The sequence below is a fragment of the Ciconia boyciana genome, chromosome 16, assembly GCF_034638445.1.
Source record: "Ciconia boyciana chromosome 16, ASM3463844v1, whole genome shotgun sequence".
Classification (NCBI taxonomy): Eukaryota; Metazoa; Chordata; class Aves; order Ciconiiformes; family Ciconiidae; genus Ciconia; species Ciconia boyciana.
This window is the reverse complement of record NC_132949.1, coordinates 10,102,693-10,128,606: the sequence shown is the minus strand read 5'-3', so window position 1 is coordinate 10,128,606 and position 25,914 is coordinate 10,102,693. Positions and strand designations below refer to the sequence as shown.

Below are 25,914 nucleotides of genomic sequence, written 5' to 3'. Positions count from 1 at the left end.
CCAGATCAGGGCACTCACAGATGCTGTCATTCCATGTTACTTTTGTGGGTTTTAGGTAAGGACTTGCTTAAAGCTCTCCCCATTCAACACTTATTTATACGTAATTGAATAAGTGTATCTGTTAAGTAAGTTTTATTGTGTGATTACAGAAAATATTATTATCAGGTTATTTGCCTAATAATATGGTGGTTTTTCTTGGACACTTTACATGAGAATGAATTAGCAAGTAATCCTAAAGAGATGACAAGGATGAGAACACAATTATGTTTGTGCAACTGTGTCACAGCAGTGCTTCCCTCTTGGTGTCATTCAGCAGATGAGATGCAGTTTTTCCTTCTTTCCCGAGTAACATTTAGAGCTGGTAAATGTTAAGCAGACAGTCAAAGCTGTCAGTGCGTAAGATGAAAGATGTTGAATAGATCTGTAGTGCCAAATAAACTGTTCCTGCTTCCCTTTAATCAGGCAGATGAGTTGCTTCATTCCTTTCTGAGCAGCAGCTCAGTCTTTCCAGTGCCCCCAACCAGCTGCTGTGGACAGTGGATGGAGGTGAGACCTCTTACATTCCCCCAGACTTGCTTTGCATCCCTTCCCTGTTGCTGGTACCAGGCTGGGGTAGCCCCTGCCCTTCCCTGGCGTCTACCCACAGCTTAAGCAGACCAAGGAGGAGAGCGAGGAGACAGTTATCATTCCCTTACTTGCTTGCATGATCGAGTGTTGGTTGAGACAATCTAACACATAATTTGCAGTTTCTCCTTGATGTTCTCATGACCCAAGGAGTTTACAAGGAAATTTGTCAGTGAATTAAAATAGAAGGGCCAGAAGGATACTGCCAAGAAAGCCGAAGTGGTAATCTCATGTGAAGGATGGGAGCATGAATGGACTTGGAATCCAGTGGCAAAACAGGTGTGCTGCAAATAAAGTGATTGCCAAAGTTGATATTAATGTGAATGGCCTGTTCCATGTGTAATCAGAATAACTGAAGCTGGAAGGGAACCTCTGGAGGTCATCTACTCCATGCCCCCTGCTCAAAAATCAAGCACAGGAGACATGGGGGTAGCAAAATATATGTGCCTGAGACATACCTGGGAAATGTCCATATCTGAATGCTGCACTCACATTGCTAATGGTATGACCCTGAGCAACCTGATGGAACTCAGAAGTTGGATATCATTTAGAAGTTGGCCTTGATTTGAGAAAGGGAATTAGACCAGATGACCTTTCAAGGTCTCTTCCAACCTAAGTTATACAATGAATTTGTAATATTAGAGGCATAATAATCTTGTAGTATTTTTTCCTATGAGCATTGTGGTATGTTAGTATTTGTATGGTTCTCAAAGTCCTTTCATATATTCTCTACGTCTTGTTATAATTTAATCTGGCATGCCTTACTACTTTTTCTCTTGCCAGAATAAGAACAACAGAGGATATTTTTTTTATAATACTTGTAAAACAGAACGTGTGTTAAATGCATAGTATTGTAATGCTGTTTACTAATTAATTTTCACAGTAACCCTGTTAGAATAGGTCAGTACTAACTTCATTTTAGAGACAAGGAAACAAATGAGAGCGCAAGTGGTTTGATTGGAGTCACAGTTACATGTCAAGGGCATAGTTGTCATTTAAAATTTTCCTTTGTATATTCCTCCAATCTATATCTCACAGTACAGAGGTTAGGTAGCAAATTGTAGGCAGCTTGTTTATGGAAGTGCAACTGAATGTTAAAATTCAACACGGATAAAATCTCCTGAGAGCAAGCCTTATGGGAATACTTACGTTTTTACTGTGATATATAGCTGAATGCATAATTCTTTCCTACCTATATGCTGCTTCGTGCAGTGGTTGTATTTTCTGAGTACATCTAAAAATAATTAATTGCTAAGAGGCAATTATGAATGTCATTAAAAAGTGAGAAAAGCAAAAGCAAGGAAAAGCAAAAGCTCATAGTTAATACCTATATTCCTCTAGTGGTTTTGTTTGAGTAATTAAATGGGACATAATTGCTGCATAGTGAAATATCCATTGCTTTTGCTGCTTAAGTATTATTCCTGAAAATTACAGTGTTGCTTCATCTAAATCAGGATCACATAAAATTCATAGCAGTGGAGCTTGTGACTGGCACTTGTATGTCTTCATAAATAATGATTCCTGTGGATCAGTGCAAAAATTTATTCTCAAAAAATCAGGAGAATAAGTGGTTACCTCTAATATGATTAAGGTCTTGCTCCTCTTACAGGGAGCAAAACCTTTTCTGTTTTTCACATCACAAGCTTTTCTCAGCCTGACAGCATTTAAGAGCTTGACTTGTGTCAGTGACACTGAAGATTGGGCTCAGTTTTGATGGATGCTGTGGCACTGAGCTTGTTAGCAGTTCCTTGTCCTAGGTCACTGTGAGAGGGTGGTGTATTTAAATGAGCTTGCACCTGAGTGTTCCATGACATTAGTTCTTTCATCCCCAATGCAATTTATCCTTTGTTTACTCTTAAGTTTTTAAAACTTGTGTGGATGCTTAAGGGCCACAGAAAGAAGGGACTGTGAAGCAGCTCCACCCGTGGATGAAGCTCTTGACTAATCTTAGTACAGAAGCAGAGCTGGAGGCGTATCTGTGAACTAGAAAGAGGAGCGACTGCCTCACAATAACACTTTCTGCAATCTGCAAGGAACAGAAGCTCATCAGCTAAGCTTTTATTGGACCAAACTCCATCTTGAAACACACTTTCTAGCACTTAATGCTGGAAAGTAGAGAAAACATGGAAAGGAAAACAAGCTGTAGACTCAGGTATTGTTGTCACATAGAGATCAAAGGCAAGGATTGATTACTTCTGTTCTTGTAGAGATATTCAGGAAAGCTAATCATTTAGAAACAGGCTCTTGCAGGTCTTGAGGTTACCACAAATCTTTCCAATTCTTTGGTTTTTTTCTCTTCTAATAAGAAAGGTGAGAACAAGTGCATTTGTGTGGGAGGAACTTCCTCCAGTCCATTGTTGCACTCTTCCATGGGAACTAGGCTGGAGTATAGCTCACTCCCCTATTACTAGACAGCCTGATGGAAATCTTGAAGCCATTTGGGAACAGCTGTGAAGAAATGTTAAGTGTTTGTGGGCAGAAAAGAGGAAACAGCATGGATAGAAGTGCCTACAAAATGTATTTTTATCTAATATGGGGGCTGTATGTCCAAGTGCTAAAAGCACTAATTTCTGTGGTGTGCTCTGCCTGATTGACTTCTCATGGAATGGAAAGTGGAGGTGAGGAGGAGATGATAGATGTGAGACAGCAGCCCACGGTTCCTTGTACCTTATGGATCTAAAACCCTTCCATGAGGTTGAGGTACTGGTCAAAGCATCATGAAACTAAAGAAGCAATGGATTTTTTGGCATCTTGCAATGATTGGGGAAAATGAGTCAAATGTTCACAATCGGGATGAAATACTTTTCAGACTATAGATTTATCTCAGTGGAAAAAAAACAAATCCTTTGGTTTTTACCCTTGGCATCACTTCTAACCCCAGGACACCTCTATTCCAGTCTTCATCCTTCAGAACGTAGCTCAGACTGGCCTCTTTCTGAAAGCTTAGAAGCATGGACCTCAAAACAGGAGATGATCCCTTTGCTGTTTCTTCCTCTCCAAAAGTTCATCCCTTAAGGACCAGGGATTAAACACTTTCTCTTATTTGGTTAGATAATATAAAGTTATACTGAGTAGTAGCTTGTGATCTCAAAAAAGCTTACGCTTTTAACAGTAAGTGTTCATAAATCAAACTGAAACTATGTGCTAGGAGGTTGTAGTCAAGATTTCTTTAGTGGAGCAGAAAAGCATGTTGGAAATAAATCTGCACAGGCAGGTCAGAGGAGGGGAGAAAAAAACTAAAAGACCAATTTGAGGCCATTGTTAAATAATGAAAGAAAAGGACAAAGGAAATGGGATTAGAATTTTACACTTTCTCCTGAGCTTTTGTCAACCAAAAATATTTCATCAGGAAATAGTACATACATACTTTTATCTGCAATGAATAGTTGCATAGCCATTCTTTAGCATTTGTAGTACAACAATAATCTTTTATGAAGCTCAGCATTCACTCTATCAATATTTCATAGTCTGGAGAGCTTAGTGGAACTGCCCTATGCATGTCTTCCTCACCATTCACAATGAGAGAAATCCTATCACAGCTATGTTAGTTGTGGCAGTGCACTTAAAGTGCACTTTAAACACTCTGAATGCAATCTCACAGGTAAAATCAGACCCATATTGCATATTATCCTACTAACTTACTAATATGGTTCATAGTTTGGAACTTTGGGGTTTAAAATCTTAACTCAAAATTGATCAAAATTAGCTAGAACAAGGACAGGTTATAACCTAGGAGTAGGTCCATGCTTTCTTAAGGAACTTGCTTAGTCCTGACCTGCTTGCTTTTTTGTAGTGATTTAATTTTTGAAGTGGTTTCCATATACTGTGTATTGAAGCAAGATTATGAAGGGTCCAGTCTTGGTGTGCTTGAAAGTCCTAGAAGTAATCCTATCCAGTAATGGTACAGCTTTATTTTATCTTGTTTCTTTCCCCAGGAGTCTCTGGATAATGATATTGCCATATATTCCTTGAAGGTTTTGTCAGCTGGGATGGGAATTAACATTCTTTATCCTCTTTTTGAACCTTTATACTATTAAAAATAGTGTACTATGGAGAGAGTGTGCTTTTGCTTCAAAATTTTGCAGTGGAAGTTAGTTTAAAAGCAATTCGTCCCAAGTGAGGAAAAGTATCTTTGAAAACTGACCGTAGGCTTGTTCAGTGACTTGGAGACCCTGTTTGACAGATATGGGATGAGATGCACAAGGAGCTATAAGATACCATATATATGAAGACATATTTATTAAAGACAGAAATTAAAAGACATTCTGTATAGCCAAAAAATCCAGTTTAACTGGCTTAAACAATATAAACAATACACTGAAACTTGTCTAACTCTGAATTACTACTACTACTAATAAGAGAACAAACAAAAAAGCTTGAAAATCAGTTTAAGGCAAAGCTTTGGGTGAGTAGGGGAGGGACTGATAATAAAGTACTTGAATGATGTTGAAATAAGATTTAAAAGAAAAAAAAATTCATGACACAGGGACTTTGTATGAAATCTTTAGGGTAGTCCTGTTCATTGCAACACTCATAGGATAGGAGTACATTGCCTTCATTTAGTCTTTCATCCAGAAAAGCAGGATGCCAAGGTGTAAATGAGCTGTGCATACGAATGAATCTATTTTTTTTATATATATATATAGCTTTACCAATTATTGATGTGCAGCCACAGGCAGAGAAGAGTATGATATGACTTCTGCTTGGCAGTTATGAAAGACAATGTGAACTATGAAAGATAAAATGTGAACTGCAACTGAATATGCAAGGGACTCAGAGGCTACTCAAATAGACTTTAGAGATTAGTGGGTAAACTGAGCTCCACGAGGCCAGTCTAGTTTTGTTCAAATCTCCCATGTGTGCTGCTTAGGAGTACGCAAGCAAAATAACTTCTGGATCTTTTGGATCACCTTTAGTTAGAAGAGAAAACCAGCTATGTTGTTTGGTGCCCATTTCTGCAGTGGAGACTGTATAATAGTTGGAATAGTTTATCTTGTTGTGCAAATTTTAAGTAGGCATGTAAATGTTTCACTTTTTGCCTGATTGTGAATGAGTCCCAGGCAGAGTTAGACTGTCAATATGAGTTCCCTATGATAAGCTTTTTAACAAACTTTAATCTAATTTGAACAGTGGAAAAAAAGCCTGAGTAGGAAAACCACATGCTATTGAGATAAAACAGCTGTGCATATGAGTATTACTAGCTTTCTCAGGAGAACTTGAGCAGTCCTACAGAGTTGCGTCAGTTCTGAGTTACTTGCTAAACATCAAACTCTTGTGTTCTCAGAACAGTTTAATAATGTGAAAGTGCAGAGGGCTCCATTCTGCTGTTTCATCAAGTGGGATGCTAATATACCTCTGCTGTCATTATAAAAGTAACTCATTTAGAAGCAAAGAAAATAATTTCACCTTGATGCCACTTAATGCCTGGAGAACCCCAAGGCAGGGTGGTGGTCAAAGCTTGGACAGGATGAAGCACAGGAGTAAGCGCTTGCATCTATAAAACAATTTCCAAGCCCATGCATTCATGGAGTGTCTCTTTCTAAGGAAAATTAATTTGTATATGACTGATACATAACTTTCTAACCTGGCTGAGCAGTGAGTGATCAGACTGCACAAAAAGCTATAGCAAATACTTGGTACAATGCTGATAGGCTGAAACAACTGCTTGTAAACCTGCTGAGCATTTTTTCACTGAAGACTTTTTGCCACCTTTGTAGTACTTCCTCCTTCTTTGGTCTAAAATTAGAGGCCAGACTAGAAGGGGAGCAGGAAGGAAATCAATACACTTTGCTGATGGTCACTAGAGTTGCTTGCCTTTTTTTCTGAGGCAACTAAGAACTGTATGCAGATGTTATTGGCCTCCTCTTGCCTTTTATAAACGATGAGATACGGTGGAATTACATCTCCAGCTTTGTAGCACAAAGGATTAATGTACATTTTAAACAGTACATAAAGCTGTCAGAGTGCAGCATAAGCTCGTTTGTCTTTGTGATGACCTATGGGCTCTCAGGTAGCTAGGGAACAGTTGGACTGAGACAACAGCAAAACTGTGTAGAGAGCTGATAGCTGAGTGGCAAATTCCATGTCACTGATTAAATACTTTTTTCTTTACAGGCCGGGTTTCCTTTTTCACCTCTGGATCGGAGAATCTTCATCGGGTGGAAAAGGTTCACTGGGGCACTCGCTATGCCATCACCATCTCCTTCACTTGCAACCCAGACCATGGCATTGGGGATCCAGTCTTGATGTAATTCCCCTGGGGATGGAACATGAGGTCAAATGGAATGAGAGAAGCCCTGCAAGAGGAGAGGAAAGAGGGAGATAACATCTCTTGTAACCTCACATTCAATTACAGTTTCCCAGCTGTATTAATGTATTGTAATACATTTTGTTTTCACATGTCCATTTCCATAAATGTTGCAAACGGTGCCTTAAAGACCATCTTAAATTTGGTGTATTCTGAAAATGGTTTGTCTTCATGCCCTAAAGGGATAGGCTACAAAGAAGAGTCCTGGAGTGGGCTCTTTATTTTTTTTTATTATTTTTTTAAATTCCCCAGTTTAAGAGACAATCTATCTTTTGGACCATGTCTTGATATGACTCCCCATGCTGCTGTTACCTGTTGTTTAATTATTTAGTCTCTTCAGTTACTAATGGGATGTAGAAAGCTTGACCTAAGATAGTAGAGCAAGATGAGTGTTATTCTTCTGAACATACCTTCTGTTGAGAGGAATGTATTCTCCTTAGCATGGGCATTAGTGTGCAATACATTATGGTTTGACTACTGGGACTTACTTGAACTTTTTAAATTGAATTACTACAGATATTTTCTGCTACAAACTGGGACTAGTTAATACAAAGTCAGAAATACAATTCTCTGGTTAGCCAAAAAACATACTGCTTTTGGATTACAAATGCTTTGGTGTGCTAGGGAATGTCATGGCATTAGATCCCTCTGATCAGAATACAGCATTCCCAACTCACCTAATTTTCTCTGAGTCATCACAAAAATGATCAGTCTTCCTGTTGGAAGCCCAGTATTAAGGTTATTAAGAGCTCTTTATGGAGATGGCTTGACCATGTAACCCTGTACCTTAAGTAAATACTAAGAAGGAAAGCTGGGCAGAGGTAATCAGACAGTCCTCTGGATTCATCTGAGCATTCATCGATACCTAATTCCCAGGTAGGGCAGTAGGATTTGGGAGGGGAACAGCTGAGAAAAAAAGCTAGTTTTGTTGTGGTTTTCCATGTGCCAGTTCTGGCCTCCTTAGACTCAATCCTGTAAACCTTGGCTTGCTGTTGGCGGGCTGGCTAACAAAACCACACGGACCTGTGGACTGTGGTATGTGGGGTCTGAGGGAAACTGGTGTCCACCTACATTTTAAATTGACATGGTCTTGAGCTGGAGCTCGATAATAAAACACTTTTAGGCCCAATAAATACATGTTTTTAATGTGGTCTTAAGACCAAGTTGAAGGAAGCTTGTTTTTTTTTTTAATTGTTGATGCAATTATAAATCTTTTGTTGTGAAATACTGTGTTTTATCTTGTCCAAAACAATGTTTTATCTGTTTCAGAAAGTTTCTCAATAGCTCTTTTTGGACTTTGCTTTTTCAGTTTAGTATGAAGACTTTTTTCTATTAACTAGGACCATTACTCTGTGGTGTTCCTTGAATAATAAATTGCAAGGACTTCAGAGAAGAGGGGACAATTGCATTGCAGTACAGATAAAGTAACAAACAAATAGATAATCTTGCCAACTACCTTGCTTTCTTATTACAATCAAAGATTTTTGTGGGTCAGTGCATTGATAAGTAAATGGTAGGAAAACCTAATTTTTTCTCAATCAAATTCTGAAGCAAACATGTTCATTTGTTTTATTAATAGTCTATATAATTTCTGTGAAACACTGAAAATCTGGAAGGGTGCTTTGATTTTTTTTTTTTTAATGCATACAGTTTTCACTTTTGTTTTAATCTACCCTTTTATGGAAATAGTAAGTATTGGAGGAGATTACACTGAAGATCAATATAAAGAGGAATGATGACAGGATACTTGGACTTGTTCTGTTGTGAGTGTTCTCATTTGGCACACCAGCAAGATGGGTCTTCTGTAATTTCATTTCTTTGTTCTCAAACCTGAAAAAGGCTTCCTTGTCCATGCTAACAAGGAAAGAATTGTTAAAATGGCTGGATGCCAGGAAATAATAAAGTCAGTTGGGTTCTGTATCTAAATACATGTCTCAAAGCCTGTTAATTCCAATAAATTTGCATTACACTCAAGTTGTAAGTTTATGTGAAGGCAGACCAAGATCACCAGCAACTGCTTTACTGGCTTAAAACTTGATTCCTAATGTTACACTGAGATTTAAATGTGGGGCCTTTTCCACAAAAATACCTGATAGCAGTGGAATCTAAATATGAATGGACCTGTGTGGATTTGGGTTGGGATTCTCCAGATTGAGGTCCTATGTTCCAAAATTCTTAACTTCACCGTAAGTCCTATCACTGCTCTGCAATGCTGTCCTATAAATTGCTTTGCCACTTTTAAAAGTGTTAGTTACTTCTGTCTGTCATGCAGGCTTTGAGTTGCACTAAATGAAAATGGCATTTTCAGAGCTGCCTTCTATAATATAAATACTGCTCAACAAGATGATGCTAGACCATGGGGGAGATCTCGGCTAATCTCCTCTCGGATTTTCATCTTTTGAAGATGCCGTGTATTGTAATGTCTCCCAAACATGGTGCATCTCTTGTGCTATGCATTGACTGTCATTCAGAAATAAAATCAAGTTGGTATTTGTCTTTTGGAGTTTTTAAGCTTCAGTAATGTGTTCAATGTGATGACCAAACCTGTCAAATATAATTTGTGGAAAAATGTGTGCTGTACCTGGTAAGAGAATTCATCTTTTGAAAGAAGTATAATAATTCAATATGCTGTATGTTTCAGTACCAACCAAGATTTTTCTATTTGAAGCTTTAATATCTGGACTACTAAAAGCAATATCTAGATCTATGAAGAAATTAAATAGCAAATGAGGAAGTACAGTGCCATCTAAAAGATTCTGAACATAGCCTCCAGCAGGAAAACAGTAATTGCAGAAAGGCTGATGTTCCTGGGGCAGAGTGGAAGCTGCAGAATTCACCGATCATTAGAAATAAACTTGGCTTAATTTATTTTAGTCCCCTTAAATACCCTGAGTAACTTTTTATTAAGGGTATCTCTTCCCAGTTCTTGACAGATAATTCTGAAATACTTTAATTACTGTCTGTCCTCTTTCAGGTTCAGTCTGCCTGTTGCTACTGGGAAATGCAGTGCTCTGTTTCTTAGAACTCTGATTATGCCGAGGACAGAATTTGTTCTGTTAAACTAACATAAATCTGATGCCAAGCTCCTGCAGACAAGTACTCTTAATTGAACACACGGTGACAGCAGAATTTGGCTTGATGTTTCCCAGTTGTGTGAGAACCTTTGTAAAGAGCCCTCGTGGTTCAAACAAAGTAAAGAAAGGTCAGTACATGTTCAGTGTGAATTGAGGCTAAGTCCTGACATTAAATTTACATCCTTGTACCTGAAAGCATACTTGTTACAAGTATTTGGGAATGTTGATTTGTATTTTGAAAGAAAAATATTTGTAAAGAAAGGTAAAGCCTGCTTGTGTGAAAAGTCCCAGGGTGAAATAGGAAACACGGCAGGAGAGCAAGCCAGAGTTTGAATCCCTACGAAGAGATTGAGTGAAGCTTCCTGAGGGCTTCTGTGAAATTGTACTACTTTTAAAACTATCTTTCCATTCAAAGGTTTTGGGGAATATCAGGAACTTTTCTAAAATTAACAGGTATGGGATCAGATTAGGCTTTTAGTGTAAATCTAGCTTTCAGTCCCGTAGGATGCATTTTATCTTAATTTTTTATCCCCTATGACAAGATTCTAGGAATTCTGAGTGGACTTCTTGGCATTTCTCATGTATAAAATTTTCATTGTGTAAGCAGCTGTGGAATCATTGTGTTTTTTTAATTACCCATAAATCAACTGAAAGTTTGGAAAGGTACATTTATGTTGAGATTTTCCTGAATATGTATTGTCCACATAAAATATTCTAAGCTCCATCTTAATGAATTTCAAGTCCAGAAATGTTTACCAGGATAGTCTATTTACAAAAAGATTTTAATTTGGATTTATAGCAGAAATTTAGCTTCATGTCTTATTTTTATTTATAAGGTCAAGATCTCAACAGGGTACTTTCTGAGGCTGTAGCACATAATGATCTGCACATTAAAATAAAAGTGTAGCTGAAATGGCATTGATAATGACTATGCTGTCAAGAAAATCTGGTTTTGTTTCTTCTTTAATCGCAATTCTTGGTACATTTGAATTTCTCCTTTATAGCTTTCCTTTCCCCAGTAAATAAAGATCGCTTTGTTCTTAATATAGAGTTCCTCACATTCCTTCTACATCGATAGCCTTACACAGCGTTTACATGTGAATTGGATCTCTCTAACATGCTCATGTGTAGCTTTGTGCAATATTTCTCTCTTGTCTAAATTCTAGGAATAAACCCAGGAAATGTTGGTGGAGGTCAGGGCTCTTTGTGTGTGTGGGGGTAATACAACCAACCACCCTCCTCCTCTTTCTTCCCCCAAGGGGGGGGGGGGGAATTCCAACTCCTGTCTCTCCTTTTTGAGTCTCTTGTGCGGAAATCCAACCAAACATTCCAAGAACAGCAGAAGAGTTATTTCCTTCCTGAACCGCAGATGGCTCTGGCATGCATCGATCATCTTAGCCCCATTCAGAAAGGCAGTCTTCTCAGGAAATCCGGCTAAGAGAGCCATCGTAAAGTGGTGAGTGTCTATTGCTCCTTGTAAAACACTGTGAAGACCTATAGCATACTCTGCCTTATCTCTGTTTTTGTAAACCTTCTTAGGAAGCTGAAAGCTAATTTTTTGTCATGTTTGCTGAAACCTGCCAGTCAACTCTCTTTTAATGACAATCCAGTTATCCCTAAAGCATATGTGTAGGCACTTTTTATCTTCCATATGAGTGTTGGTGGCTTGTACTAAAGCTTTCCAGGATGGACTGTCCAAGGAAAAGAATTCTGTCCTATTTCCAAACTGCACATCTTCCTTTGATTCTGTCCATCATCTCCCCTCAAATCACTTATTTCATCTCTCAGTTCTGTCCCAGCATACTTAAGCTTTTACCTGTAGCATATATTGAATAGGGTATATAAGCTCAGTCCATTAGTTATTCATGGACTGGCTTGCTAGAACTGAAAAGGAACGAGCTTTTTCCCTATAACCCTTTTAGCCCATGCAGTGTATTAATCTTTAAGAAGAATTTCTAATGGTAGTGGAACTGTCAAGTGTTGCTCAACTCTTGAGATTTTTCATTCTACAGCGTTCATTTTTTCCAAATATGCTCTTATTTTTCTTCCAATATAGGCATTGTCCATACTTGAAACAACACCCTTTATTTCAGAGATATTTATTTCCATCTTGCCTGTTTTTCTATATAGCTGAAATAATGACAAGGTACGGATCAACGTTGCCTGCTGTTGAGCATTCTTGTCTTTCATGATAACTTGTGGACAGTGAGTACCGAATTTTGAAACAGATACTAGAGAAACTTATTTTTTCTTTCCTTTTTTTTTTTTTTCTGTTCTTTGTCAGTGACTGTTTTGCATTAAGGAGCTGCTGGTAGAGCTGCTCCTTTGTGAACTCCCACTGACTTTAACAGGATGCTCCACATGCAGATCAGACTGCGGGATCACAACAAGAAATGCCTTGCTTGGATAGTTGTTATTGTGAAATCAATAAAGCAGCCTGGAAGTACCATCTCCTTTATTTTTGTAAACTTGAGATGCATTCAAACAAAGCAAAACCCTCAAAATATCTAGGTTTACTGCTGGATAATCCTGAGGCTGTCCAAGGAGTCTGGGCTGGTTGAATCCATAAGCTGCCAGGTCAGATCTGAACTTCACTGAGATCTTCACCCAAGACTTCAAGCTGAAGACTCAGTGGTGTAGAAGTAGAGAAGGAGCATGTGCCTGAAACCATAGAGCCTCTTTTTGAAGGAAATATTTTATTTATAGAGAGAAGCTGATATTTATGGAGTGTTCATGTTACTTGTTTCTGGAAATTTCTTGTAATAGGCCTCCAGTGTTCAAAAAGCTCATTTTATAAATGGATACTCTTCCTATTCTTTTGTTAACAATAACAAAAAAACAGCCAAGTAGGTTACTGAGGCATGATATTTCTGGACAGACACCTTGAGAATTTGGCTCTTATTTGTTCATCAGTTTATACAATTCTATTAAGCTGTTTATGTAGATGCCAGGATACTTTGCTACTGACTCCACAAAAAATCTTGATGTTTTCTTTTGAGACTGCTTTTCACTGCCAGGGTAAGGTCTCTGGGTGGATTCACACCTTGGAGGTGACCTCCTCAGCATATTAACTTGCCAGCCAAACCATTACATCTGGGGGGGAATAAACAATGGCAGGTCCTAATGGAGCAATTCTGCATGCGTTGGCTCTGCATGGTAGTTTCTTCCATTCCCTCTAGCAGGCTTTTATTTCTGATTTATGTTACTGAAGAGGAGACATGTTCTGTGAGTCCTCTCTGTATATTAGGGCTTTAAATGTGATTCACTGAATAACCCCGTAAAAAGAAGGCCACATTTTACCAAGTGATTCAAAACTTAAAAGGCTGCTGTGAAGCCGGACAAACTCTAAGCCCATTTAGTCTTTGCACTTCTCAATACAAAAGAAGTGAGAAAAGTGATCTTGCACTTGGATTACTTCTACTTCACTTCTGTAGGCCATAAATGTGTGTGTTGTCATTTGTTTCTTTATTTTAAAGTGAGATAGAAATGAATTAGGAAGGCATTCCCTTCCACAGGGAGGAATATGATAAACTGTCATTTACTAGTATGAAAAAAGAAATACAACAAAAGTAAGTCAAGCAGAGGGGTAGGTTAAATTTAAGATGGTGTTAGGTAGAGAGCGGCTATGGGATATTTCTCCCACACTGAAACAAACATCCGTATCAATGCTGAACTGATGTTTTCGCCCTGCTTCAGTCTGCTTTATTGTTTCATTAGAGGATCAGACAAAGACCTGGAAACTGTGAGCTTTCAGGCAGCAAAGCTCTTGCTGTTAAAACCCTTCATAAAACTTTCAACGGGACCTCTTCCTCAATACCATTTACTTAGGCTATTTATCCTGTCCATATTCTGTTTGAATTAATAGTGAATGTTGAGTATGCTAAAATAAGTTAAGTCATGCTGCATCCATCTATTTAAAAAATAATTAATTAATCTTTCTTCTGCATGTAGCTTGTGTATCGACTGGGCCTTTTTTAGGTGATGGTGTCCTCCATGTATAGCATCTGTCTATTGTACCTTTTCTGGTACTAGGCAGAATGTAGACCTGTAAATAAGAAACAATCCAAGAAGAAATTAAGACTGAGTTCATAAATATACAGAAGTATACAGAAATTTTCCCCTTGGAAAAAAAAAAGAAAAGGTTTGATAAAATTTGGGGGTTTTGGAACCATAAGAAAGGACAAAGTTTTACTCATTTTCTAATCCTTTGGTTGAGGTGTAAGAGATATGCACCTGCTCCTCAGTACTCTCCATTGAGGTTCTACTCTGCTCTTTCATGCTTGCACAATATCTGGAAATCTAGTTCTATCCCTGCTCATTTTCCCTTCCTAGTTATGCACACACTTTGTTGGAGATCTTCATCCGTTCAGATGACGTGCAGGCAGGAAGAATCTCATTTGTCTGCCTCAGCACAGGCACAAAATAAATGCACGTGGATTTCTCAGGAAGGCTGTTCTCTTCAAGAGTGCCCAGCTGAAAGCACACAGCTTGGGAGGTGATGAAGGCACTCACTCATGTCACATTTATTAGTGCCAAGAGCCTTGAAGTTTTCCATCTTCACAGCTGACTGCCTGCTACCTTTGCGCCTTGGTATTTTCATCTTAACAACTGGAACTTGAGACCTCTTGACTTTGTTTTCTAAATGCTTTTAGCACCTCCAGATGGCTTGTGAGTCAGTGGATTCCAGCATGCTGCAAAAATTATCACTTTCAATGTAAGTTAATCACGTTTTGACTCTGTAGATAAGACTTTTATCTAGGCTTTGGAGCAGGCCATTAAAAGTTGTCATCTTCGTTGTAATCATTCTCCTTAAATGAAACACTTCAACCATAAAGCATGCACAGATGGGCAGTAATCAAAAGCCTTTCCATAGCTGAATTGTACAGGGAGATACTTTTGAGATTTTCGGGTCTAAATTAATTATTCTGTCCTCTGGTCAGGCCAGCTTTTTGACTTGCAGGATCCTGCGCAAGGCAGAAGTGAAGGTGTTTGACAGGAGCTGTGCTGTTCACCTGACTCCCCCGGAGTGGGAGGTGTAATAGTACTGTAATTGTGTGTACACTTACAAGGGCTTATATACTAAAGTTACAAACATGGCAAGGGTCATAAGGAACAGTAATATCCTCTTATTAGACCATTTGACAGAATTGAAAAAAACAGAAAGCTTCGAGCTTTAAAGCCTTGTTTTTAACGAATGAAATTGAGTGAATGAGTAAGTGGATCAATTAACTTAATAAGTAAATGTCATTGTCTGCCTCTCCCCTGCCCATCAGCTGAACAGGGTTATTGAACCTTAGTTTTCTTTCCTTCTAGTTGTGGATGGACGTGCAGCAGGGGAGAAGACTCAGCTTGGTTATTACCCTGCCTCCTGAGGCCGCAGTCACTACTTGCTCTAGACATCCATAGCTACTTCCTAAGCACTGGTGACGACGGCTTGCTTGTGGTTCAGAGAAGACAAAGGTGGGAACAGGACTAGGATATTGCAAAATCTTTTTAAATTAATAAGATTTTAGTACTCTAATAGTGATGGCATGCTTGCTGAATGCATTCTGAGTAGTCCAGGTGCACCAGACTGTATCACTTAGGAGACAAGTATTTTCCAGTTGTGTTCAAGGCCCTGAAAGGTTAGGACAGCGTGTGTACATCTGAGCCAGCTTTATTCATGGAGCATGCCAGTGGTTCAGGTTCGTATCAGTGTGACAAGTAAAAACTGTCTCTAAATTAGCTGCCTTGAAATTGAGAAATACTATTTTGTTGGGAAGAACACAGGTGTGGAAAGAATGCTTGACTTAATGAGCTTATCTAATCTCAGTCTCCTTCAAAACTACTAGCCTGACTACAAATATTAAAGTATGTTCTTTTTAGAGATAATAGCCAAGAATGCTTCCTAACCACATGAGGATTTACCATTCCTAAAAAGCTAAAATTAATCTGAAATAGGAAAACTCCATACAACCAAGCATTTTGCAACATTGGTGTATTGCAACTAAAAGCCAACCTCTGTATTCGGGCACAGGCTTAAACCAGTCCTCGGAAGGAATTTTTACCAGTGACTCAGGTGAAGATTGCTAGTCTTCTATTTCTGCAAAATAAGTTTAAGATCGTTATTATGGTACCTGAGTTAACTGTAGACTTTTTTGAGTTTTAACCCCCCTTACAGACTCCTCCTGTTCATGTCTGACAGCAGGGGAAGGCTTCTGCTGGGGTAGTGCCACCAGCCTGCAGGCACCTCCCGTACCCCGATGTAGCTCCCCAGCAGCAAGGGTGTCAGCTCAGCTGCACGTTTCTCCTTTCAGGAGACACCACTCTAAACAGTGGAGATGGTGTTTATCCTTGGGGCCAGGACTCCATCAATTTGTGCAGTTTATGTTGGGAAGAGGCAGTAAAACTGATGCTTACAAGAATTCTAACTGCATACACTCCTGCGCAGGAAGCCAAGAAAACCCTTGTGTCCCTTGGCCCCTCACAAGGTGGGCGGTAGAGACCACCTCAGGAGGAGGTGCAGGGTATGGCGGGGGCTGGATGGTGTGTCCTGGTTGTCAAGTCCAAAATGCAGTCAGCAGCTGGGATGGGAAGGACACATCTGCCAGATCCGGAGACTCTAAGGAGGTGGTGGCAGCAGAAAAGACTTTATGGGGGAATGGGAGATAATATTTGGGCTTTTTTGTGGGACTCGGAAAGACATTACAGGTGATGGGAAAGGTGAAACCTCCTGCTGTTGAAGAGGTGCTGAGAAGGAGCAAATGCTAAATCCAGGTAACGGCAAGTGCTGAATGGCAAGGTCTAACATCCCAAATGACAATTGATGGGGATTGATATAATGTGGGTACGTGTGATGGGGAAAGGTAAAACTAACTGATGGCCCAGAGACTTCAGCAGAGTGTGGGATCCCTTCACAAGAAGAGACTGAAATAGTTTTTTAGAGACGTTTCACTTAGTATTGGGATTTGAGATCAGTTTGCAGCATTTCTCTAGCCATCCTTTGCTGATAGGACACTGTAGTTGTTGACTTCTTGTAGTTCCTTGAGTATCAGTAAGGAAAGGAGGCTGACAGGAGAGGCAGAAAATTCATGCTGCCCTGGTGAGCTACAGAAAGAGGCTTTGACAGGGACACTTAGCAGGAAGAAAAGATCCTGACAGTATTGTTGTCATTGTCTTCCCAGCACAGTACCTCCAGAATCCAGCAGAAAACCTAGGCGAACGGAATCAGCGGGTGGCTGCCTCAGTGGCATACATCCACAGAAACCCGAGAGACGCCCAGCAGGAAGGGCCAGAAAGCACAAAGGCAAGACTGAATTATTAAAACAGATTATTATTATTATTTTTTTTTAATTTAAAGCTCCTCTGGAACTTGATAAGCTAATTTGCAGAAATGTTTTGCATAAAGCCTTACTTTAAAGCAGGACGTTTCAGAAAGAATAGTTAGAAAAACTTTAGTTAAGGAACCACTTTGATTAAATACCACTTCCTTGGCAAGACACGTAAGAGGATCAGATCGGTGACTGTCTGGCAGCGTGACTGAAGCCACACGGTGTCCCTGGGCTGAGCAGTCCTAGGGGGTGGCAGCAGGAGCTGGCCCCGCTGCCTGCGGGACACCTGCCTGCGGCTGGCAGTGCTGTGTGCCCAGCCAGCCCAGAGCTCAGCTGTGCCGTGGTCTTCCTAAAAATCACTGCCCTGGGAGTAGGTGGCCCCAAATACACAAACATCAGCCTTCCAGGGCATACTATATGTAGGGCTGATGAAACTAAGTGGGAGAATGAAGCAAACTCACTTGCCTGGTTTAAGGCAGCTACTTTATTGATGTACTATTTAATTGTTTTGCTAAAGTAGATGTCTCAGCCTTATTAATTTAGAAGAAATTACTAATTGAAGAGAAAACACTAATTCTAGCCCCTATGTTAACTTGATTCTTTTTCCTTGGGGGCAGGGAGAGAATATCCCATAACACTTCTCTACTTGAAATCACAGGATCTCTTGAAGAACTGCCCTATGCCTTGCCCTCTTGTAAAAAAAAAAAAAAAAAGGAAAAAAAAAAAGGAATATTTAAAATCAACTAGATCCCACCAGCAGCTTCCTCACCTCCTCAGCAGCCCAGACTCAGAATGGATGAGCTCCATTAATTTGGAGCTGTTTGGCAAAATATTCAATTAAGGACCCAGTGGAGTACTCGACTAGTTATCATTCCAGATCATTTGTTCTGGGTGTTTGAGAGTTACAACCCTCGACAGGTTTGGATTCCATTTCATTCAACAATTTTGTAACCACGGGTAACTGCAGAAATGACGTGGCTTCGTGCTGCTGCAAGGAGGCTGTCAAGGTTGTCAGGTTTTAAAATCAACCTGCTTTGACGGCTCTTCCGTTTTGCAGAATTGACCTTGCAGGGTTTGCTCTGAAAAACCTGTTTAAAAATTATTTTCCTTTTTTGCAGCATTTAAACTAAAAGCAAAATACAAGAAGTTCATGGATGCCTTTGTAAAAGACTGGTATGTCTCCAGACATACAAGATCTGGCTTATTCTAATGTCTTCTCCCTAGCGGAAGAAATAAGTTTACTTTGTTCTGAAGCGTATTGTGAAGAATGATGTTCAGTACGGACTCTTCTTCCTCTTTATTTTGTGCATACTATAGACAGGATCAGAGGAGAAAACATTTTTCACTTTGGAAGTGCAAAAGGGATAAATCTGCCTGTGGTCAGCAAGGGTTTCAAGGCTTTGCTTTTTCTTTTTTTCTCCTTTCTGAACATCTGCGGTTGACTTCCATGCTGGGAGGAGGGTACCCTTTTCACTAGCATGTGCCCGCTGACAGCCAAATCCCATGGGCATATCTGTGGTGGTAGTAACACCTGACTGATGCTGTGCATGAAGAATATCATGTGTTAAATTAATCTAGGACAAAGGATAAAAGCCCAAAGGAAAATAATTACTTAAAATCTGTTCACTAATTGTTTAAAATTAAGTTGTACTCATCTTGAGTCAAATGCTACTTCCCATTTAAGTCCTTCCATCAAAACTCTCACAGAAAGTCCTCAAAATCCTTTCAGTTACAAGCCTCCTTGAATTCTCATACAGATACCTGACATTCTTGGTGGAACAGTAAAGATGTGACAATAAGCTGTAAATGCTTTTTTTGTCTTGAGCACTGCCTTGCAGGCTCCCCAGAGCCCCTGGAAGTTAGCCCAGGCTCCAGAAGGCATCCTCTGCGTGATACACTTGCTTCCTAAGCCTTAAATTATAAAAAACCTCAAACAGAAGAAACATGTGCCCAGCAACTGTGTTAGATCAGCAACAACAGAAGAATGACGAGGGCTCCAAAGCTTTTCTCCTGCTCACACTTACTGGGCTCTATTAAATGCTCATACTTTGCTATTCTGTCTGTAATGTAATTTTTTTCATTGGATGAGAATTTGGTCCCAAAAGTTCCTGAGTGCTTACAGGTGAGTTGTTTCTAATTAAACATCTCACTGGAGTCTAATGGCAGCTTCAGAGAGATCTTAATGCCCAGGAAGCCAAATGGGGGAGGGTCGGAGCTAGCAGGGAATAAGGACCAAAACCCTGACACCACAAGGCGAAGAGCAAGTGCCACCTTGGTAACTGAAGTCAAAGACTAGAGAGAAAGCGTCCCTGCTTCCCCCAGCAGTGTGGGTAAGCAAAGGTTTTCAAATCCGGGTAAGGTGAGCACTGTTTTGGAAGGCTAAATTTAGCAGGGATTAAATGAGCTCTTAATTAACCAAATACTCCCCCTGCTTGCCTTTCCAAATTATTCAATAACTGAACAATTATAATGAGCTCAGCAAGTAGTTATTCTCCATTCCAGACACAGCCCTTGCCAACTGCAGCCTTCAAAACCACCAGCTGTTAATGTGCTGGGAAATGAAGTCCGTGAAGTGTGAGTCAAATAACTGAAAACTGAACAGGAAAAAAACCCCACACGTTCAGAGGCAACGTAAGGAAAACTGCTCCCCCATGCTGAGTCCTTAAGCATGGAGTCTCCTCCAGACTGAAGATCCATCATAAAAATTATTAGTGTGGATTGAAGCTGCAGTACTATGTTTTCATGTACTCTGGCAAAGATATTTCATGGGTGCTCCGGCAAAGATATAAAGGTTCCGGATGGTTATGCTGCCTCACAAGGCTTTATAAAGCCTCCCTGGGGGCTAATGCACATCTCTGGAGAGGAAAGCCACTGCCTTACTCACCGACCAGAAAGGAGAAAACAGAAGGTAAAGCCCAAATCCTCTGAGAATACAAGTCTTAAAGATGTTTCTAGTTGCAGCAGGGTAAAAGTTGTTGGATTGTGTATTCAGCCATTTACTGGTCTGAGTGATATTTTAAACAAGAACAAGCTCAAGTGCATTGAAGCTTTTCACCCATGATTTTTAAAACAGATTTGAAGATGTCGTTTCACAAGCACTTCTTTTCACGGCCCATCAGCTGCCTGGGCATGGACAGTGAATCTGATTGGGACAAGAAATAATTATTTTTGGCTTGATTGGAAAAAAACCCCAAACAATCCTATAAAGTAAAACGGCTTAATCCTTTAAAACCACAAGGTTGCAAAAACAGATGCACCAGCCTGAATGAGGGGACAAAGAAGGTTGAAGCTGTAGTGACAGTAAAGGAAAAGCTTGTCAAGTTATACTCCTAGCCATGCAGACATAACCTCTAATGTAGTTGAAGGATTTGCTTATAGCAATCACGCTTGGCAGAAACATGCCCGCTTTCTGATTAGGTTGTGGAAATCAATAGAGACTTCTGCCTTCTCTGCGGGCAACCTGAAACAACAGATTTGAAATTCAAGAGGTATGAAATTTCCCCAAAGCCTTGAAACTCTCACTGGAGTATTACAGAGTCTGGCGGGTAGTGTTTTTAGCTATGGAGGAAAGCGAGGGTGGAAGCAGAGTTGCTGGGAAAGGCTGCAGCTTGTTGCTGAGAAGGAAACGTAACACAAAGAAAGGACAGACCATGTGGAGACAGAAAAGAAAAAACGAAGATTAAAATAAGAACGCCAAAGACAGCTCCATGCTAAAAACGAGCACATATTTCTACTGCACAAATAAGCTAAACAGTCACGTTTGATCCATGATCTTTCTGTAAAAGCTCTCTTCAACGTGGGCAGGAGATTCCGTCTATGGAGAGTGATGGGAATGCACATCGTTAAGGCAGGTCCTGGGATGAAGTCTGTAATTATACATAGACCCTCCACAGACTGAGGTCTAAAACACATGCCTCAGAGCTCTGCAAGATAAACATTTATTGGAGAATGTGACAGAAGACAAAAACGCCTGTTAAGATGCTGCTTTGATGCTTTTTTTGAGATCTAAGCTAATGTGCTCGTGCCAGTGCGCTTCTCTATTTCTTTCTATGCCTTGACACTGTCAGAGCAGCAGAGACGTCCTGCTGCTGTTGACCCACACTGCCTCTGTATCTCCTGACCCTGCACGGTGAGGGCTTGGCGCTTGTAGCAGAGTTTAGAGGCTCCTGTACCGGGTTTCCTTGCATGCACAGTAAAGAGGGCAAGAAGAGAGGAGGATTTGCAAGGAAGTCAAGCTGGGACGTGGCTGCATTTCAAACGGGGCATGTGGCTGTCAGATCTAATGCTGGTTCTGCACTGAGATCCTGACAGGAAGGAAGATTTCAAGAAGCCGTAAGTCTCCGGCAGCTGTCAGTGCCTGGGCACGTGCTCTCCTCCGGAGCCCCCTCGGGGTGCCCATCTCTTCCCCATCTTATTTCAATGTTATTACCGGAGGCAGCATGCAGCTGACGTAGTATTGCCTTCCTAAGCCTCCTCTCAGCCTAAAGGAATTTCTCTGTGCTCTCATTAAGATTAATGAGTAATTCAGTGTAACACATTAAGTATTTCACTTTTGTATTTTGCAGGTAGTGTAGTTGTCGAAGCCCTTCTCCCCACACCTGAGGCCCCTCTCGTCCTGCTTCCATGGGGCCCCTCTGGGGCTGTGAACATGAGGACTTGAGTTGGGGGACACACAAACAGTTTCCTGAGGCCATGAAGTTACAGGCTTAAAGTTTTTTTTCTTGTCTTTTATTGGACTAAAACCAAGACTTCTTACAGTTTTTCTTCTGAATAACAGAGATAGATACTGAATACCCAGGGCACACAATGCCTGACAGAGAAAATATTCACTTATATGGATGGAGGTAAAAGACCAAGTGATGCTCCAGCTCTGACCCCATCCCTCCACTGTGGTCCCCCCCATTTAAGCCAGATCTGCAAGGAGCTTTTCCCCTAACAGTGGGCACCGCAGGCTGCGGAGCTTCACTTTCTCATCCTACCTAAAAGAAGCTGTTGCAAAGGTAGAGGCGGCACTTTGAAATTCGAGAGATGTTTGCCATAATAAACTCGCCTTTGTATTAAAACAAGCAAACAAAAGAAAACAGCCAAGCAAAGTTACTTGGTTGCTATTTCCTCTGCTTCTGTTGTTGGGAATTACTCGTGCTGTGCCTCAGGCAGGTGGAGGTTCCTCGACAGATTTAATCATTCTAAGAAGATGCCAACAACAAAATGACAGGGAAGCTCTGCTGTGTTTAGCAATCGGTGATGAGCGTTGGGATAATTCTTTCTATTCGGCCTCCTCTGCACCAAGATCCTGCTGTTAGAGCAGGCTGCGGCATGGGCTCTGCCTGGGAGCGATGCCCTGCCCTTACCTCCGCTGACCCCAGTGCTCCCAGCCTATAACGTGGGGAAGCAGGGGCTCCCAGGAAGTAAAGAAGAAAGATTTTGCTTCCCTACTATATCCCCTGCTATTGCTTCTCACCTGAGGAGGGGCTTTAGAGAGAGTATTGATGCACTGAAATGATGATGCTTTTATCAGGAGACTCATTTCAGCCGTGTTCACAGCGAAGCCAGCCGAGCACAGCTGCCCTTGCTGTGGGCTACACGATCATCTTCGCTGACCAGCTGCTGTTAATCAAAACCAGAGAAGTTCTGGTACACAAACGTTAATATTTATTAATATTAATAGCTAACGTAAACCCTAAGTTATCCCTACAAGGAGCGCTTTTCCTTTCTGTAGGTAGCACACCTCATCCAAGGATCTCAAAACATGTCATGCACACCAGTGATGTCTTAAAACACTTGTGTGGACGATGGAGATAGTGTCGCTGTTTTCTAGGCAGTTAATGACTGGCGGCACAAGAATAAGCGACTTCCCTGAGGTCACAGTGCAAGTCCGTGGTGATTTTGGTGGTGGTACAAGAAGCCAGGACTTCTGACCTCCCCCCATTTCAGATAATCTCTCTCCTCAGCTTCGATGGTGAGTGCTGCCTCAATAGGCGTCTCCAACATCAAAACCCTTATAAATCTCTTCTGGATTTTATTAGCTATCTTGTGCTAAGCCTGCCTGGGTTACTTATCAACAGCACTAGTGCTTTTCGGGATGAACAGCCTGCAAGTCCCCACCAGCAGATGATGTGAAGGAAGACGAGCATATCCACTTGAGTGGGATCAGAGAACTGCTGCTACCGCGAGGCTGCAGACTCCGCGTGCAGTCCTGCTACCGGTCATTAATCTGAATGCTGCCCAGGGGCAGAAAGCTGCTTTCAAAATGTGGTGGCTAGAAGTAACTAGGGCTCCAGCTGATTTCATAATAATGTCATTCCTGTAAAATATTCCCTTCTACAGTGTTAGATGAAAGAAAAAAAAATCTGTTACAAATAAAAAGCAGAAACTCAGTTTAAATCAGTGGGGTTACTGGGATTTTGAGTAGCACGATGCTGGGAGCTGGCTGTCAGCCCATGCTCCCCAAAGGGAGGATGCTGCGGGAGCTTGGCACAGGAGCTGGTACTGCCTACTGCCGCGCACAGCTTGTCTGGTGGGACCGGCACGTCCCTGAAGCTTTAGGTGTCCTCTCTGCGTGTGTCTTCAAGAGTGCCACTCTCTCCCCTTTTAGCATTACTACATTACAGTAAATTTACCTTCTCCATCCTTCCACATTTTTGAAAGATAAGTTCAATGTAGCCTGAGAAGTAATTACTATGTAGTGCCTTTTCCTGGGAGGCTTCTTGCAAGAGCCAGCCTTGTGGTTCTCAAATGTCAAGCTGATATTTAAAAAAACTAAAAGGCATAGAAGTGTTGTGAATTTGATGGACGTCTCTGATGAGGTTTGCAGGAGCGCATATATGAAGCAGTAATTTGTCTCCAAAATGCCATGTTTATGGACACACCACATTTAGTTTCAGGAATCTCCCTTGCTTTGTTTGGATGAAATCATGTTTGGTTTTAGTTAAGAATTCAGGAGCTGAATTCAAGATCCTAACGGGAATGCACAAGGAATGGCTAACAACATCTTGGAGAGACACTGGCCTAAACAAGCTGAAACCAACTTAGCAGAATTTACTTCTCCAGCATTAGCACCCCTTTGGTTTTAGAATTGTATCCTCTGCCAAGCACAGCTAATATTGCTGGATGGTTTGATTTTGCACAAACTTATTTACTACTTTCCCTCCAGATATCTTGATGGAGGAATTTGGGTGGGATCGTCTGCAATATGAAGTTCAGCCTTCTCTAATAAATTCAACGGATGCTTCTTAACTCTTCACTTTGTTTCTCACTGTAGAAGCATTCCTAGTGTTTACAAAAATGTTTCATTTAAATTAAAATTTAAATTATAAATGGAGAGAAGAAGAAAAGTAGAGCCGAAATGCCAGAAGAATTCTTCAGAATTCATTTTTCCCCTTCCTCTTTTAATTGTCCCTTCCTTGGGTGGGGAAAAAAAGGAAAATGTTGCAGCAATTTTGCTTTGGTATATCCCTTTGGGAACCTTTTCTTTGGGGGCAGGAAGGCTCTGGTTGGGACCACAGATCACAAAGCTCAGTTCTGACCATTCGAAACCTGCTAGGATGAAGTTAGTCTCCCCCAAAAGTGCTATACAGCACACTAGAAACTCGGTGTGGGCAGAAAGCTGGATTCCTGAACAGAAATATTTATAATTTTTAAAAAACTGTTAATATATGTCGCATTTAGGGTTTTAATATATCTCAATAACTTCTTTCAATGTTGAGTGTCTGACAGAAGCTTGTGGCATCCTAGAGGTTTGGCTGAGCGAGCCAGCAGCGAGCTCCTTCCTCTGTTTTCACAAAGTCAATCTGGGCCATCCAAACCCCCCGATACTTTGCTCCCAACTGGCGCATCCTTTCTCTTTGCTGTGTTTTAGATACATTCCCAAACAAAGACAAAAAAGCTTGCATAATGATAATAACAATAATTTTAAAGAGTACTTGTATCCTGTGAAGCTGCTGCTACAATTTTGAAGACAAAGCAATATATTTCATATAAGCCACAGCAATTAACTCCACACCTCTCCAATCCTCCAGAAAAACTTGAAACTAAAAGTAACAGCCAATATTATAAGGCAGCCCCCCCAGCTGGGCTAAACTGTAGTTAGTCACTGGCTCTGGGTGTTTCCGTGGGTGCTGGCAGTGAGGATGCTGTGCAAAATGACAGGAATAAAGTTACTCTGGGTTCAGCATAGAAAGAAATGTGGGAGAGGAAAGTTAGCACTTGGAAGCAGGATTTCTCTTCACAACAGATTTTCCCCTTCAGATGTTGTAGTGACATTATACTTTAAAGATATTAAATGCTATTGTATAACTAGGTTGTGCCCTGATTGTGTGCAGCCACTATGTTTTAAGCCCTAAAATAAAAAGCAAATTTTCTTCCTGAGATGTCAGGATGGAAGATTGCTGCTGCCACCAGAGGGACTCAGAAATACGATGGCGGGAGCCGAGCATCTCTGAATCGGCCAAACTTTCCAGCGAAGACGTCTGACTGTCAGGGGCTGCCTTCAGGATTTCTCAGGTGCCGCATTATGCGCTCCCATGGCTTGAGGGCTGGGCTCAGATATGAGGTTTATGCACTTTCTCCTCTCATCATGCTGATGGGGGAACAGATTATG

The 25,914-nt window shown here is 40.7% G+C and overlaps 1 protein-coding gene across 3 annotated transcripts in view; it reads left to right on the top strand.

Annotated features, from left to right (window-relative positions):
• Nucleotides 1-11,026, top strand: part of OGFOD3 (2-oxoglutarate and iron dependent oxygenase domain containing 3) — a 49,302-nt gene extending 38,276 nt beyond the window's left edge. For all 3 annotated transcript variants that reach the window (XM_072881491.1, XM_072881492.1, XM_072881490.1), the window contains one exon: nt 6,739-11,026. In XM_072881491.1, coding sequence (XP_072737592.1) covers nt 6,739-6,875 — 137 coding nt within the window. In that variant the 3' untranslated portion in view covers nt 6,876-11,026. The remainder of the gene's footprint in view (nt 1-6,738) is intronic.
• The last annotated feature ends 14,888 nt before the right edge of the window (nt 11,027-25,914 follow it).